The sequence below is a fragment of the Oenanthe melanoleuca genome, chromosome 5, assembly GCF_029582105.1.
Source record: "Oenanthe melanoleuca isolate GR-GAL-2019-014 chromosome 5, OMel1.0, whole genome shotgun sequence".
Lineage (NCBI taxonomy): Eukaryota > Metazoa > Chordata > Aves > Passeriformes > Muscicapidae > Oenanthe > Oenanthe melanoleuca.
The window spans coordinates 56651027-56668270 of NC_079339.1; the positions used below are offsets into that span (position 1 = coordinate 56651027).

Below are 17244 nucleotides of genomic sequence, written 5' to 3' on the forward strand. Positions count from 1 at the left end.
AATGCTCATCAAAAATTGAGGAGAGGCAATTGAGGAGAGTCTTTGTTAAACTTGGTGAACCCAACACACCTCTAAATCCATGGAAGATTGCATGAACCCACTGGCAAGAGTCCTATCTCAGTTCTTGAGTCTTGGATACAGTCCTTGCTTTGGAATATACTTCCAAGTAGTGGTTGGCTTTAATGTGTTTTGCTCAAAGTGCACTGGAATGGCCCGTGCTGCAACAAAGAATGTTCCCTCTGGGATTTCTGCCACAGTAGTTGCAAATGTGGCACCTTACACATGGGGTCTGTGTCTATTTTTTTATTCTTTTCAATATGAAGTAGTTGGGATTATCATATTAAATCCTTCCAAGTCAAAGTGGCTGTTCTGGGTATGGGTATCTCCCAGAAGTTTAGGTGAGATGCTTACCAGCTGAAGTAGCAGCTCAAAACAAGCAGTGGGTGATCTCAGCTGGCCATGAACACACATTTCTACCTGCCAGAATGGCCTGCCATGCTGACTTGCTGCTGGAGAAGAAGACTCTCTTGTGCTGCTCCTGTGTTGACCTCTTGCAGAGACACCTTCAGTAAATTTGGAAGTCTGTGCTCAGTCGATCACCAGTCGCCCTGATGGATTCCAGCACTGCATTCCTTGCTGTTGATTCCTGATTCTTAATCCAGCCCTTCATGCTCTTGCTCATTAAATACAGTGTCCTGCTCACTGGAAAAAGGTTTCATCTGGTACCAGTGGTATTTCTGGGACCTGGGTCTTCGCTGCCACCTCGTTCCTCTATCCAGCCTCAGTGTGAAATGTCTCATCTTGGAGCTGTCTGCATGTAGCAGGAAGAGAAATCAACTTCTCTGAAGACACAGAGATTCTGATTTGGTGTTTGTAAACGCTTAAAATTGGCATCTTCAATCCTGTAGCAGAAATCTTCATCCAAAAGACCTGTGTATGACCGTGGCTTCATTCTGTACAAGCATCTCAAGGATCATTCTGGAGGATGGAAAAAGGAAGCTCTCCTCTAGGGAGGTTCCCAGCACTGGGGGAGGCAGTATTTCCTCAGCCCTCCTCCCCACACTGAGGGGGAATGGTGGCCTCTCCTGTGGCCTGGCTCAGTGTCAGTGCTCAGGAAGGGCCCACGTGAGTACACATTCCTTGGTGCACGCCCTGTGCACGGAGCCGTGGGGCTGAGAATACGCTGCAGCATGGGGCTCTCGTTTCTCCAGGGGGAAGAGACTGGTTTTCATGCAGCACCTTTTTACCTGTAAGGGGGGAGAGAGTTAAGTATTTATTTACTCACTTATTTGCTTTATCCCGAGCAGAGCTGAAACAGCATTTTTGCCATGCGCTTCCTTTTGTGTGCGTTTCACTCCAGCCTGTTTGGAAGCCCCGCGTTCCTCCGGGACTTTCCAGACAAAACTGATGCAAACTCTTTCTTCTCAGGTGCCTCACGATCATCTGTCATCCAATGCAAGCCAGGAGGCAACTGCCCCAGCAGACACAGAGGCATGACTAGGCAGCTCTCCCCTCTATCTGTTGCTGAAGATTCTGCTGCTCCCATTCTTGAGCTGCAGAATCGAAGTCCCTCGGGAATCTGTCGGCACAGCAGAGTCGAGAGGCAGAGCAGATCAGGTAGGAACCACAGCCACACTCCTGTGCAGAGATGGGGCAGCATGCTGAGGTTTGGTTTGCCTGAGCAGGTCCCTGCTGAGCCCGGGGTGAGGCGGGAAGGTGGCAGGACGGGAGGAGCAGCCCGGGAGCCGCAGGTTCGTGGCGTGCGCTGGGCGCGTCTGAGGCACGGAAGATGCTCAGAGCTGGCTGAGCCTGGCACACGGGTAGATTGCACAGACTGGTTGTGTCTCCTCAGCTTCAGCCTGGCCACACTCCAGGGCCCTTAGGAGTTCCTTCTCAAAGGCAGTGAGGACATCAGCTCATGCCACGGATGGTCTGATGAAGAGGAAGAGGAGGAGCAGCAGGTGGAAGGATTTCTAGGGAAGACAACTCAGATCATCATTCAACTTCACATCAGGGCTTCCATCACCCACTTCACTGCAGAAGTTTAGCTCCAGTGAGCCTGTAGGTGTGGTGAACACTGACCTCTTCACCATGGTGTCCATCCAGGGATGGGATGGGAGCAGTTACAATGTGCAGCCACAGGCCTGTGGGTCTGCTAAACCACACTGTTGAGGAGGAGAGACTTTAAATGAGTGAAATAAATTAACCGTCCAAGCTTTTTGGAAGGAAATTATTTAATTGCCCAAGTTGTTTGGAAGACTCCCTGTGTAGATGCTGTGAGCAAAAAGGGGAGGAAGAACAGGTTGGATCTCCCTTGCACACTGGAGCTGGGGGTGCTGAACCTTCCTCTTGTCACTTGACCACCGATGGCATCAAGAGTCACCCATTTCCTCCTTGTGTTGGAAAACAGAGGGATCTCGTACTCCAGGAGTACTCTCTTGATGGAAAGCCTCAGAAGAGTGTTGGAGGTGATCATTGCTGCCAAGAATGGATGCAGCATCTTGCTATTAAGATCATAATTAAGATACCAGAGAACCAAATCTCATTTTCACATCAGGCTGAAATAACTGTGCATGGTGGCACTAAGGTCCATTCAAAATCAGAATCCATCTTCTCCAAGAAAGGGCTCTAGGCCACTTGAGTAGTGTCTGGATATCATACTCTTCTAAACACTTACTTTGAATTTATTAATTTCCCTTTTGATCCTGATCTTCCTGTCCTCATCAGAGAAGTCTAACTAGGACTGACCCAATAGGTAAACAAATACAAAGGATATAATTTTCTAGGGTCTAGTTGCCAAATAGCCAAAAGAGTTCCAATGAAAAGCTGTAGGTTTTGATTTTCCTCATCAAAGGGCTCTCCTGTGACCATCTTGTAAGAATTGCACTGTGGACCAAAGGACATGCAGGGATGTTTCTGCTCACTGCCTTCCATGCAGTTTGCCACTGGCCAGTGCCATCTCCCTGTCACCTGCAGTGGGATCTGCATTCTGACCTGTCCTTTCAACCTTCTTCTGTGCTCTTCCCAGCATAAACTTGGTTTGTTCCAGTCCCATCTAAATGCAGACCCCAAGGATTTCTGCTACATTGCCAATTGTAAAATGCTGTCTCCCAGCCACTTTGGCTGATCAATTTGTTTTCTCCTCATTATCATTTGGTGTATAAACCCAAGTGCTTGCTCCAGCCCCAGCTTCATGACTTGGAAATCCCTAAACCTCTTTAACAGGAATGTGTCTGCTCACCCTGTGCCTTCGAGTTCAAGCCCTGTCATTATTTTGAAATATATTTCTTACCTTGTCCTTTTGATTCTTTGTCCAGGAATTAGGTGTGCACATCCCATGGATTTTGAAAGCAGCTGTCAAGCTACTCTGTCACTGGGATCAATCACAATTTCACTTAAGTTAATTGCAAATATCTGGTCTAGAGTTAAGTGCTTCCAGTGAGCTCAGATGTAGACAGATGTAGATATATGAGGATGGAGCCAGCTCCCCTCTCACCCTGCCTTTCCATTATCATTAAATATAAAGGGGCCCCAGACAACTTGTTTATCCTGAATACACAATTATTTGCTAACTGCATCACACAGGATGAATCCCACCCATTAAACACTTCCAGCAACTCCCCACTGTGCATTTTTTCTGGCTAAAACTTACACAGGTCTTTAAATCCAAGGTAGGTCTTGCAGCAATGTGTGTTTCTGTGCTTTCCCTGGCAGTCAGACCTGGGACTGTCCCAGATCAAATGCTGATGGTGGTTTCATGCATAGTGACACCCACTAGATCATTATTGTGTAATTGAAAAATAGAAATCATGGCTAAAAGTGCTTTATTCTTCTATCATTGTGTGATTATTTTAAGTGGTAGCTGAAAATGGACTAATTGCATGATAGTTTTACTTAGCAGGAAGACCTGCAAGTTGATGTTACTATAATATATTCTATTTAAGCCATTCTAATTTGCAAATAAACTGTAATTTACCTTTCAACAGATGTCAGTCATTATTAGTACCATAAAAATATCTACTTTCTCCCAACAACCAAGGAGAATGCTAAAAGAATGCTGCCTTTTCAAACCCGTGGCTGATTATCCTCTGCATGTTTTTAATAAACCTGTAATTTTATTTAAATCCTTGATTCACCACTAAACAATGGAGCCACTGAATAGAGATTATTTTAGGAAAAAACCCCATCACACAATTTCAACTACAAAAAGTTCCATGTCCTAGTTAGGAAAATTCTTGATTGCAAATGCACTCCCTGCTATGATGAATCTTTTTTTATGTGTAATGTTGGTTTACATTAATAGCTTGGAACCCCAGTCTGAAATTTCTTTATGGCTAATGTAGCAAAAGCAATAATATAAAAGGAAACTAAACCTGAATGTGAAAGGATAGCTCTGTCACATAAAAGTTGAATATAGGACAGTGTATGTTCTCACTCAGTGCTTCTACAACTTCTCTCTAAATCACATTGTTTCTTCTATACATCACATAATGTATTAATGTGGCTGATAATTGATAACAGTAGCTAAGAATAGCTTCAGGCCATGATTTTTAGATGATTTTCCCATTTTTTCTACCAGACTGGTGTGATGTGGTCAAGCAGGGGGAGTGGTGGCAGCTCAGTGGGCTCCTGGACAGCAGTGTCAGTGTCAGCTCCTTGTTTTCAGCTGGACCTAGGAAACCAAAACTGGGATCATGAGCTGCATCTCTGGGAGATCTGTCTGGAGAGCAAGTCACCAGTGAGATTAAGCTCTCCCCACTTGTGTTAGGAAATGTGCACTTAGGTCTGAGAACCACTGTGCTAAGGTGGGAAATGCCAACTCTCTGGTTGCTCCTTGTTTATGTGCTCAGGTTTATTTCCAGGCATGCCAAGATTCACTTCTGTCCAGTTTCCTTTGTTAACTTCAAAAATGTAAGTACACCAACCTGGCTGCAGAAAGCCTTTCTCTGCTTGGCTACATAAAACCAAACTGTTTCTTTCTTCCCCTTCCCAGCTTGCAAATAAAAGAAGTGATTCTGGAATTAAAGTGTTGAGGGATAAGAACTTGTTCCTGTCTCCAGACCTGCAGGCTCAGAGAGCTCTTCTGTTGCACACATGTAATGTCACTGTTTCCAAGGGATGTATTTTTATTCTGGAGGTTTGCTGGCAGAGAGAATGAAGGGCTGATAAAGCAAATAGTGACAACAGCTTATTTGTAATGCTCTTACTTCAGCCCTCAGTGTTGTGTTTGTGTTTGGTTCTGCCTCCTTGAAGTGACAGAGATGGTATTATTAAAATACTTTTGTGCAGGATTTCAGTATTTATGGGACATGGAGGAGTTATAGGGAGAAGGCAAGGGATGATTTGTGACTTGGACCAGAAGGAGAGGTTTTGCCAAGAGCTGTTTTGAATGCATTCATTACATGTACAGCTCTTTTTCTATTCTTCCTTTTTTTTTTTTCTTTTTCAGGAGAAGAAGGAACACAAACGCACACAGAGAGCAGCAGCCAAGAAGCTGAAGGACAGACACGATGCCAGTCTTGCACATCCACATTTCTCAAGCTAATCTGGAGATTCCTGATCATTTTGTCCGTCTCTTCCTCCTGGGTTGGGACCACACAGTTTGTCAAAATCACTTTTGAGACCTTTGACTGTCCCTTTTTCATGACTTGGTTCTCAACAAACTGGAACATTATGATTTTTCCCATTTATTATTCCGGGCACCTTGCAACGGCGCAGGAGAAGCAGTCTCCAATCAAAAAATTCAGGTAGGCTTTATCCTGGCAGTATCCCTTTAAAAAACCTAATTCCTGAGGGCTGAGATCACTGCTGTGCTCAGTTCCACCTGTGGTGTCAGAGTAAAGGTCATGCTGCAGAAAACTTCATTCATAAATAGCTCACAGGAGGCTGACAGATGAGTGATGGGTGCTGAATAAACAGATGGTTGTTAAAGGGTTTTTAAATGAGTTGAAAAGGTCAATAATCTGCTTATAATTATTCTGTTGTCTAGTATTTCTATATTTTGTGTTGTTGTCTGGATCAGGCCATTGATTAATCTGTCCTGGTCCATTTATGATAGAATAGCAATGTTGGGTACAAGCAAACCAGCTCCTAGCTGAGAAGAAGGATGCTCAGAGCTGAGGGGGTTTCCATGTGAAAGACCATGGCTTGCTCTCTGTGCTGAGCAAGTATAGCAGGATGCAAACTGCCCTTTCCTCCTGCTGGAAATTCATAAGTCCCTTTTCAGTAGAAATACAAGGTTAAGGGGGAGCCCAAAGAAATCATGCAGTCCAACCACCAGTGCTGCAGCTTAGCTTCTCCTTAGCCAGTTCTGAAGGAAACCACATCTGATCTGTCTCCAGGGCTTGGAAGTACCTCACATTCTGTGACAATTGATTTCACAGTTCCTCCTCCACGTTTGTCGTTCCACTGATCTGACAGTGACGTGGGAGCTGCTTTAAAGGACAGGGCAGAATCCAGATACCACACCTTGCCCAGGGAGGGGAGAGATTCACAGGGTCATTTGGAGCTGGGACCCAATTCTGTTGTTCCAGTGCAGGCTTGCTTGGAAAAAACCCTCCCTGACTCCAGCAGAATTGTCTGTTCCACCAGGAATTAGCCAGCATGGGGCCCATCCCTGGCTCCTGCTGTCACTGAGCACACAGGGAATCCCATTTGTGACTGTCAGGCTGGAGTGCAGCAGGGCCAAACTCTTTCCTCAGCTGCTTTTTGCCAGGATCTGGGATGTAATTTGGCCCTAAATTATCGTTTCTGTCAAATCAGCATGACTGAAATTGAGCAGTTGCACTTAATTAAGTGCTTCTCTGCAAACCCTAGTGCTTTGTCTGTTAATGATGCTTCATTCAGATTTCTGCTGGAGTGTTTGTGAGAGCATTAACAGTGTCAGCTTGGCTTCTGCACGTGGGGTGAAGGAATAACAATTGCAGATAAGGAAGAAGGTGAGAACAAATACCCTGCAGATAAATCTCCTGCACTTGGTTCATTGATTATATCTCTATTAGAGCAAAATTTTGGGGCAATGCATATAAAAATTCCTGTGCTTAAATGATTGATACCTCTCCCCAGCTGTTAAGAATCCAGCTTTTAAAGTTGAGGACACTGTGTTAAATGCCACAGGAATTTCTGCAGTGGGTCAGGACATCAGTGTTAGAGCTGATGGAAATCTTCCCAGAGTGTTTCTTATTCCAGATATGTCAGGAATTCATGTTCTAGGAAGAAAGTAACTGCTGGTAAATAATGATTTCATCAGGGGGAGCAACTGCTTGGTCTGTGCTGTGCTACAGCTTGGCTGTCCAAACTCCTTCAGTTTGGATATAGGATGGACATCTCCTCAGGATGAGCTCTGGATTTTTGGTGACTTTAAGGATGGAAAATTTGTAGTTTAAACTTGGAGACAGGTTTAATGTGGAAAGGATCTTTGGAGGTCATTCCACCCAGCCTCTTCCCCAGAACAGGGGCGTTTTCAAACCTTGATTGATTCTTTGTGTATTTTCTTGATCTGCACTCTTGATATTGTTCCTGCTACAAGGCTTTTTATTACATTTTGTAAGATTTCTTGCTGCTTCATTTGCCTGCTTTATTCCTGTGCAGTAGCTAATTCTTGTCAATAAACCCATTTGCAGCAGTTCCAGGCTTTCCTCGGAGACCAGAGGTGATTTATCTTTGTGTTCTGGAGGATGTAGTTACTCTCTAGGAGCTTTGAAGACATCAGACATTTTGTCCAGCAAATATTCCCAGTGGATCTGAACAAACAATGTCTGTGACATCTTGGCAGAGATCAGTGGTCCTGGGAGTGACTTGCAGAGTGCTGCCCCAGGCTGGCAAAGCTGCAGGGAGCCACTGCTCCTTTAATAAATCCCACTTGGAAGGACAGGAGTCTCAATCCTCAACTTCAGATTGGCTTTCTGGCAAGTTTATTCTGCTCAGTATCTACAGGAGCTGCAAGAGAGATGGATTTTTGACAAGGACATGGAAGGGGAATGGCTTCAGACTGAAAGAGGGCAAGTTTAGAGTAAATATTGAAAATAAATTCTTGACTGTGAGGGTGGGCAGGCCCTGGCACAGGGTGCCCAGAGCAGCTGTGGCTGCCCCTGGATCCCTGGCAGTGTCCAAGACCAGGCTGGACAGAGCTTGGAGCAGCCTGGGATAGTGGAAGGTCCATGGCAGGGGGTGGAACTGGATGGGCTTTAAGGTCTTTTCCAACCCAAACCCCTCTAGCACTCTCTTCTTACAATATTTGAGATTATAAATGGTGTAAATTTGAGATTACAAATTTCATACTTTACCTTAGAGATTCAATCTTGTGGTCTGAGAAAATAACTGATGGTTATGAACTCACTGCTGCAGTTAGGTGAAGCATCTTGGTTGTCTTGAGGCAGAAAACAGCTCTTGGTATCCCCTCAGTATTGTAAATAAAAACTGTGTCCCTCATAAAGAGCTTGAAACTCCTTCCATTAGTGCTGGATAAGATGATCTGAAGTTCAGGAAGCTCAGAAACAGGAAATCTCACCCTGGCAGCATTTCCCACAGCAGAAGACACTGCACAGACCTGGCTTAGGAGCCTGATGCAGCTGAGGTGTGGAATAGGTGGGTGACATTTTCAATGTCAGTACATTTTGCCTCCCCATCTGGCACTTTGGCTTCTCAAGGACAAGCACTGTGACACTGAGCAGCTTCCTGCCAGGATTCACCACGGTGTAAGAGCTGAGATTGGTGCTGCAGGCTCTTCCCAGCCTGGCACTGGCCAGGGAAAGCCTTGGTAGGTGCAGATTTAATGTGAACAAAACACACTGGGAGGAGTTGGGTTTCTTGGATAAGAGGTGAGCATCACCTGGAGTGATGAGCCATAAGTAGCTGGTATTTGTATATGAAGCTGTCACTGCAGGTTTCTCACCCCCAAATCTCTCCTTCCTGCTGCAGCAGTAGCTCAGTACAGCTCCCTCAGCCACCTCTGGAATGTCACAAATCCAGGGCTGCTCTGCAAAGGGCTTTTCAGGGGAAATGTGAGGAACAGCATCAGCACAAAGCTGGGCTTCCCATGGGCCATTCCTGGGGGACACAGCATTCCTTGGTGCTGCCCCCTGAGCCAGGCTCTGTGTGTGTGACATCTTCATGCAGAATTCCCTTTCCTTTGTCTGCAGCTCTCCACCAGACAAACTGATCCCTTTCTGCCAGCTCAGGTTCAGTCAGTGCAGGGAGCACAGCTCACCAGGGTGCTTAACCACACTCAGTTTGGTGCCTGTCCCCTGCAGTGGGCTGGGAGGGATTTCATTGCTGCAGATGCCATCGTTTAGGCAGAAGCACTGGATTTGTGCTCACAGAAGGTGCTGCTGTGTTATTTGCTGCCCTGATGTCACTGTGGCCTTGCCAAGTTCCAGTCCAGGTGATGTCACTGCTTTGTCTGTGTTCCTGTACCCCAGGTCTCTGCCTGTTTGCTCTTTGTTACTGTGAGCTGCTTAAAACCAGCTGCTGGATTTCACCAGGAGGGAACAAACCTATTCCTGTGCAGGGCCTGGCATCAGAATCCCTGAGAGGGCACACAAGCTATTTAGTGGGTGCCAGAGGCAAAGCTGCACAAGTGCCTGAGGTGCTGTAATTCCTGAGAGCTGGCACACTGCCCACAGCTGAGGGCTGAGGGCTACCTGCAAGTAAAATGAGTTATTTGTGTCAGAGGGCAGGTTTTAAATAGAGCTCTGGAGCATTTGGAAATAGTTTGTGTGGTAGTTTCAGGGTCAGCTGCCCTTAGATATGTCAGTGCCTCTAAGTCAGCAGCCTGCAGCATTATTTGGGGAGGGTTCCAGGGAGCACTCTCTCCTGAGCCCAGGGTTTTAATCACTGTCATGTCTGATGACTCCTGCAAGTTTAATTTTAGTTGCATGTCAAAGAGGCTGAGTTAACCACTGAGCCACCAGCCCTCCAAAGCCTCAGGCAATCTGACTGGGAAAATAAAGCATTCTCCCTATCTCCTCATTGACTGAGCATTATTCATGGAGCTCTCCTAGGCACAGGGGTGAATTCATCAAGGCTCTGCCTCACTCAGCACCCTGTCAGAGACTTGTTTGTATTTTCTTCACTGAGAGTTGAGGAACCATCAGTCCCTGTTTTGTCTGGACACTGCTCTGTGCTCTGCCCTTCCACCTGCTTAAACCCCATTGCCTGGGCTCTGTGAAGCATTTGCAGATTCTTTTCCTGGCTGTGCATCTCTGCCCAGCCCTCCCACTGCTTCTGGGAACTCAGAGATCAGTGACATTGCTGGGGCAGCCACAACTGCCTCTCCCAAATCACTGACCCAGAGGAATGTGATAACCACAGCCTTCCTCCTTGGAGGTTCACACTTGGAAATGTCCCCCTGCCTCTGCTCTGGGTTTGTCTGTGTGCAGGACAGCAAAACCTGGCCTGTTCTGGCATCTGGGTCCAGCTGTGCCCTGCGTTTCTGGAGGCAGCCCAGGCACCTTTCTGCCTTGTTTTAACAGCACAGCTTCTTTCCTCTTGGAGCAGCCTGGCTGTGGTGGCATGGAATGGTGACACAGCCACACTGCACCCACCTGTCTACAAGTGAGGTTAGTCTGAGCCCACAGTCATGCTCTGCACCCACCTAAGTCTCAAGGGGAAGCATCTTCTAAAGGTGAACTGCAGTGTCTGCCTGTCAAGGAATGCTGAAGTGCTGCCAGTGAGTCCCTTCTCACACAGGGAAACTTGTCACCTCTACCTCCTGTTGAAATCAGAGTTACAAAAGCCTGCAGTCAAAGTTAGGCATTAATTTATTCACTTCATTGAGTGTTTGCTTTGCATCTCAGATAAATCATGCACACCAGTAGCTGTTCTTTTTTATATTTTAAACATTTTTTATCCTGATCTTTGGTGAACAGGACTCCTGAGAGTGTTGAGATCAACTGGAGTGAAGGAGATAATTAGCAGATCCACCAGCCTTAGTGTTAACTTGTTACACAGAGTTTGAGAATGGAATTTATTATTACCAGAAATGACAGCTTTGTACACCAGGTTGTCTTAGTGGCATCAGGAAACAAATGGTTATTAAGCAGAATCATAAAACCATTTAGGTTAAGATGTAGCTGACCTCAGTTATTACACAGATGTTATTATTCTACTTTCCTTAAAATGAGAGTGATGGTTTCCAACCTAAAAGTAAAAAACTGCAATGTCTTTAACAGCAAAATTCCCAAGAATTACTAAAAATGGTTAAGGGGCCCTGAAAACAATTTTGTCTTCCAAATCAGGATAATTATCAAACCACCCCCACCACCCCCAAATAACAAACATTTTTGCAGTGCAATCTTTGAAGTTGCTCATTAGTTCTACATAATGAGTGTTTTAGCAATCTTCCCAACACAGCCAGGTTTGGCTGTGAGCACTTTGCAGCCCCAGGGCATTTGGATTATTCCCTCCATGCCCCTTTCCTTGGAAGGATGTGCTGCAGGTTGAGGGTGCCTTGGTTCACTCCCCTGCTTTTTGGGGTCACTTGTGGGACCTCCCAAGTTTTAAGCAGTGTCAGGGAGCTTGCCATGCCAAGAAGTGAAGCACACTGGGAATATCTTCAGAAATACCTTCAACCAGCAGTGCAGACAGTGGGGTTGCTAAAAAACATCCTTCCCAGTCTGGGAAAGGCAGAGATTCCTGAAATCCTGAGAATCAAACAACTCACTTGAGCTGTGTGTGACAGTGTTTGGGAAGCTGAGGGTTTTGTTCTCAATTTAATCCTCAAGGAAATGTCTCCTAGAAAACACAGCTTTTCACTGTACAATAAAATGAAGCTGTTAAATACCTTTCCCTCCCTTTCCCTCCCTTTCCCTCCCTTCTCTCACACTTCTGTTTGCCTGGCTCACTCCCACTGCCTGGTGGCTCCCTTCCCCACCACTCTGATGTGTCTGCCAGTCTTTTTGAGTATCTTTAGGCAATTCTTAAAGCTTCCTTGGCCATACATAAAAAATACATTTCAATATGAATGAAAACAGGGCTTGGAGCAATGCAAAAAAAAAAAAGAGTGTTGGCAAGCTGCAGAGAAAAATTGGTGATTCTCATGTCTGTGCTCATGGCCTTGAAGGCAGAGTCTGGAGCTGTCAGAACATTACAGATAACCTTCATTTCTGTGTGTGAGTCCCTGGGATTATTGTTGCACAGAGTGATTATTCCAGGTAAGTTACGTCTGTTCTTCTTGCAAAATTGCTGTTTTAAGAAGATTGTGGGTCGTTTTCCCTATGTGAATTAAAGAATGGATTCTCTGGGGCGTGTGGAGTAGTTAGGAAAAGCACCATAAATGCCAGATGAATGTTTGTTGTGCTGGAGTGAATGCTCAGGAGAGCCCTGGCTGAGACTGAAACTCTTTTCTTTCCGTAGGGAATGCAGTCGGATTTTTGGTGAAGATGGTCTGACGCTGAAACTCTTTCTTAAAAGGACTGCTCCCTTTTCTATTCTGTGGACTTTGACTAACTACCTGTATTTACTGGCTTTAAAGAAGCTCACAGCCACAGACGTCTCTGCCCTGTTCTGTTGTAACAAAGCTTTTGTCTTCTTGCTTTCTTGGATTGTGCTCAAAGACAGGTTCATGGGAGCAAGGGTAATGAACGTGCCTCCTTTTCCACTCTCTCATCTCTCCATAATTGCACTGAAACCCATCAGCCATGGAGCTGCCACAGCACTGCTGCACTGGGGTGCAGCCACACCATGAAAACCTTCCTCATTTAGTTTTATGATGCAGCCTCAGGATCAGTTAGAGACCTCAGAACTTCAGAGGGAATTCAGTGTGGGAATTTCAAGGAGCTATTTCAGCCAGGTGTAACTTGATGAATTACAATAGAAGAACTTCCAGTTTCGTATAAACCTGTTCTGTCTTGGCTTATTGTGCTGAGGTTTAGTTAATTTTGTTTTAAACTTAGTGATGAATGCTTCTAACCAAAGTAGTTTTATTCCTTTCTAGGGTAGACAGATGTCTTCAATATATTATGTATTTTTCTTGTGCTACCCTATCACTTTTCACACACATTTACAAATGCATGTGCCAAAATTGCTTTAAAATTAACACAGTTCTATTATGTGGAGGTGCATTTTGCACTGAGGTGTTACAGGACTCACTGGCAGTAAAATGGACCCTGCAAAAATTTAAAACAGAGCTCAAACAAAATGATGTGCCCCTGGATCTGAGGAAAGTAAACTTATGTAATTTTCCATACACACATCTCCCAACATGCAGCAGTTTAAAGTGTTGGCTTCACCTTGGGGGAGGAGTAGTGAGGATTTCTGCTAGTTCATTGATGCAGATTCCCCTCTGGAATGGCTCAAGGTCGTGTTGGGCACAATCCTGACTGAATCACTGAAAACCTTGAACTGCATTAGGCACTGGTTGGGGCCAGGTGTGCTGGCTGTAATTAGAAGGGAGCAGCAGCAGCTGGATTTAAATTCCATGGAAAGCATGATGGATCAGGACACTCATCCAAGTCAGTTTGTTTTTTGAAAATGGGCACAGCAGCCTTTTTTTTAAGATTTTTTTTTATTAATAGTGTAATAGAAGGGTTCAGAAATGAAAGGAAAAGTCATCTTGTTGTATAGGTATCTCACCTGGCTTTTGGAGCAGCCACCAGGACACTGAGCCTGCCAGGCTCAGGAGGTGAGCCAGTGCTTGAAGGTAAAGCCAGACACCTGGATATCTGAAAATACAGAAAAATCAGATGAATGTGACCCACCCTCAGCCCACTGACTGACTCAAAGAGTAAACAGGGTGTAAACCCTCAGTTGTCTGCAGAAATAGCAGGAGCAATAACTACCCCTCTCTGCTCTTTGATCATCTGAAAAAATTGAACATTTTGTACCCTTTAAGCTAATTTTCATCTCCAAGCAACATCTTTCTGGAAGAGCAAGCTCTTGAGTTGTCCTAGCCTAGAAATAAAAACTATTTTCAGATATTATTTATTTTTCACTGACTAGAAAAGGTTGCCATAAATATGCATTAGTAGGAATGCTGTAGACACCGTGGGGTTCTCACAGGAAAAACTTTTCCTGGAGAGAAAATATTCCTGGGTTTTGCTGCTCTCTGGCAGAGCCCATTGCTGGAGAGGTAATTCACAGCAGCTCTCCTGGCAGAATAACACTTCATGATGTTAATAACCAGGCAGGAGAGTGTTTGAGAGCTTTTTTATTTGGCTTTTTGCAGCACAGCCCCAGCTTTTTGTGCTCTGGATGCCTGAGCTGCTCCTGGAGAGCAGCAGGAATTGGGTATTTGGACAGCTAGGACATGGAAAGAAATAAAGTTTAATCCTATACCCTGAGCCATGTTTATGTGGAAAAACTCTGCACTGGGAGCAGAGGTGAAGGGTTGGACTCAGTGAGGTCTTTTCCTCAGCAATTCTCTGGTTCTCTTTACCTATAAAAGGAGTGCAGGTAGAGCTCAGGTACCTTGAAGTGCTTCCTGCCCTGGGCAAGAGCACACAGAACCATCCCTGCCCTCACCCTAACCTTTGCTCTCAAATCATCTCTCTCTCAAATTAACAATATATCCATGTTACACTTTGGGAAGTCAGATAGCTTTGGCTCAAAGCAAACACAAATATTTAAAAAACTTTATGTATTTGAGGAGTTCTGGCTTGTGCTGCTTAGATTTAGACACATGCTTGCTTATATGTTTGCATATTTAAGCCCTTGGTTGAGATTCACATGTGAAGCTGAATCAAGGTTTTTTAGGTGGGTACAGAGTAGTTTGGGGACATTATTCTTCCCTGAAAATGTTGACTTTAGCCTGGAGAGAGGTTTCTTCCCTGTCCTTGAAGGTGTTCACTGTTTCAGGGCTTGGAGCAGCCTGGGATAGTAGAAGGGGGCAGGGGGTTGGAACTGGATGATTTTTAAGTTCCCCTCCAACCCAAACCATTCTGTGATTCTTTACACCTCATTTTCTGCTGTGCTCCACATAGAAAAAAAATGTTTCTGATAAACTGTTAGTTTGCCTTGCTCTCTTTCAGGGAAAAAAGGAAAAAAAAACAGAAGCAGGCTAATTTCATTCCTTACCTAGGAGGCTCCAAAAGTTACTATGCTCTTCCATTAATTAAAAGCCTCATTTAATGAGCTGACAGCCACCTTTGCTTCCCTGTGCCCTTGCAGAGCAGCCTGCAGATGTGAGCTCAGGTTTCTAAAGCCAGCACCTGAGGCAGGCACAGGTCACCTGTGCTGATGCCCTGGCATGTAACATGCAGGAGGAGCCTTGAGCATGAAATTTAAATAATGTTTTTGCTGTTTTCAGTCTCAGGTCTTACATCTCAGGAGATGGTGTTGCTCCACATGTGTCCATCATTTTAGTAGTTTCAGGGGGAAAAAAAAGTGCTTGGCTTCATAAATATTTGACTGAATTAGGAATCTGGGTCTCTAAATTTGGTTTAGACAGACTGGGAGTGAGTTTTTCACAGTAGGAAGAAAGGGGATGATGGATCTGCTCATTTTCACTGGCACAAGGAAAGGACTGAGCAGTGAGGGCACCAAGAGTTAAATCTCCATCCTTGCTCTTGGGAGGAGGGCATTGCTACACTGGACTCTTCTGTTTTGCCTTCTGAGGCAGACAGATTGCTGGAAATGCTCCGGCTGAAATCCTGAATTTGTGTGCAGGGCAGGATGTGTGGTGCAGCCTGAGTGTGGCAGGGCAGGGGGTTCTGGGCACTCAGAGGAGAGGCTGTGGATGTCTGAGGGGTCCTGGCTGTCAACTGGCATTGCTTCAAGGCTGGTGTCTCCCAGGATGGCCCAACTGCTGGAATGTGTTATCCTGGGAAGGAAAAGGGGGGAAATCCTGGTCCTCTCTTGCTAGAACCCTCCCAGATCTCATCACATCCCTGAAAGACTCCTCAGGGGACTGCAGCCCACAGCACTGGGCTTCAGCTGCCATTTCCTGGTGAATTTGGAGGTGTCAGTGATGTCTTCAGGTTTTGCTGAGCTGCATCTTGGATTGGGGTGTTTGACATGTGAGTAAGGTGGGATACAGGCTTGCAGTGGGGTTTGTGGCTTTGGCACAGCCAGTGCCATGTGAGAGGGCTCCTTGTGCCTCAAGGACTGGAGAAATAGAGCTGATGGTGAGGGGGAAGGGCTTAAAGCTGCACCCAGGAGATGAGTTTTCCTGGGAAGATGTTGGCCTGGATGCCTGTGGGATTTAGGAGCATTTTTACCTGGAGTCTCAGAAACTGGCCCTGCCCTGGGAGGTGATTCTGGGCTCCCCATTGTCCCCTGTGTGAGAACACCTTCACTGAGTCAGCTGTGTGCCCCTGTCCTGTGTGTCCCTTGAAACAGGGCTTTGCTCTCCTGACTGGCCCTGCTGAGGTTAATTTGTGGGATTTTTTTGTGCTTATTGCCTCAGCCTGGCTCACATCTGCTAGGGATGTATTTCAGTGATTTTCTGGGACTCTTGGTAAAGCTGAGAAAGCTCTGAAAGGCTGTTTTAAGGAGGGCACATGTTTTAATCAAGATGAGGTCTTTGAAGTCTGTGGGCTGAAGCTTAGGTTTATCCAGGACTAAATATTTCTTAAATGAGGTTCAGTGATGTTTTCAAGAGGCAAAGTGTCCATGTCACATTGGTGTAGGCTCAGGAGTTGTGCACTGGCTCAGGAAACACTCCATGGAGGTTGGGTATTCAGAAATTCACACTCCACATTTACCTGCTGAGGGCAATTAGGTGGAGAGGGGGAGTTTTTTTAAGAATAAAACATTTGGGGCTCTCCACCACTTCCTTAAGGTTCTTGGAGTCAAGACCCAGAATTTCAGATATGCTGTAGTTAATAATTCCTGTTCTTTTTCTTTGAAGCTCCTTAGATGCTCTCTCTGGGATTTTCAAATGAGGCCAATAACCTAAGCACAAAGGTAAAGGCTTCATGAAGAAATTTGATTATGTCTGTCCAAAAAAGCTGTCAGGGCACAGCCAAAACAGCTGGAAGAGCTCCCTGTGGTACCCTATTCCAAAACACAGGGCTCATTCCCCTGGACTAAATTTCCAGGATGTTTGGCCATTTAATATTTGCATTTCAAGACAAATTGGTGGCATTGATAAACATTTCTCCTGTTGTACAGTGATGCCTTAAAATTTCTTGATCTTGCAGTCACCTCTCCAAAGTGGATGTTTAGCTGGCAAAATACATAATGATGGATGTTCTGCCAGTAGGCCCCAGCAGAATTTGCAGTGCTGTAGATCCTCAGCCCTGTCAGTGCACACACTTTCATTATGTTTTACATCTCTCCCACCATCTTTCCTATTTAAGGGAAAAC

General features: G+C 45.3%; 1 protein-coding gene across 4 annotated transcripts in view; it reads left to right on the forward strand.

The window, feature by feature from the left end:
- Positions 1 to 17244, forward strand: part of SLC35F4 (solute carrier family 35 member F4) — a 108397-nt gene that overhangs the window by 85769 nt on the left and 5384 nt on the right. For 2 of the 4 annotated variants that reach the window (XM_056493922.1, XM_056493925.1), the window contains exons 2-4: positions 1429 to 1617; positions 5450 to 5747; positions 12355 to 12574. In XM_056493922.1, coding sequence (XP_056349897.1) covers positions 1429 to 1617; positions 5450 to 5747; positions 12355 to 12574 — 707 coding nt within the window. Of the gene's footprint in view, positions 1 to 1428; positions 1618 to 5449; positions 5748 to 12354; positions 12575 to 17244 lie in introns of those variants that run through there. The other 2 variants (XM_056493923.1, XM_056493924.1) reach the window with 2 other exon arrangements.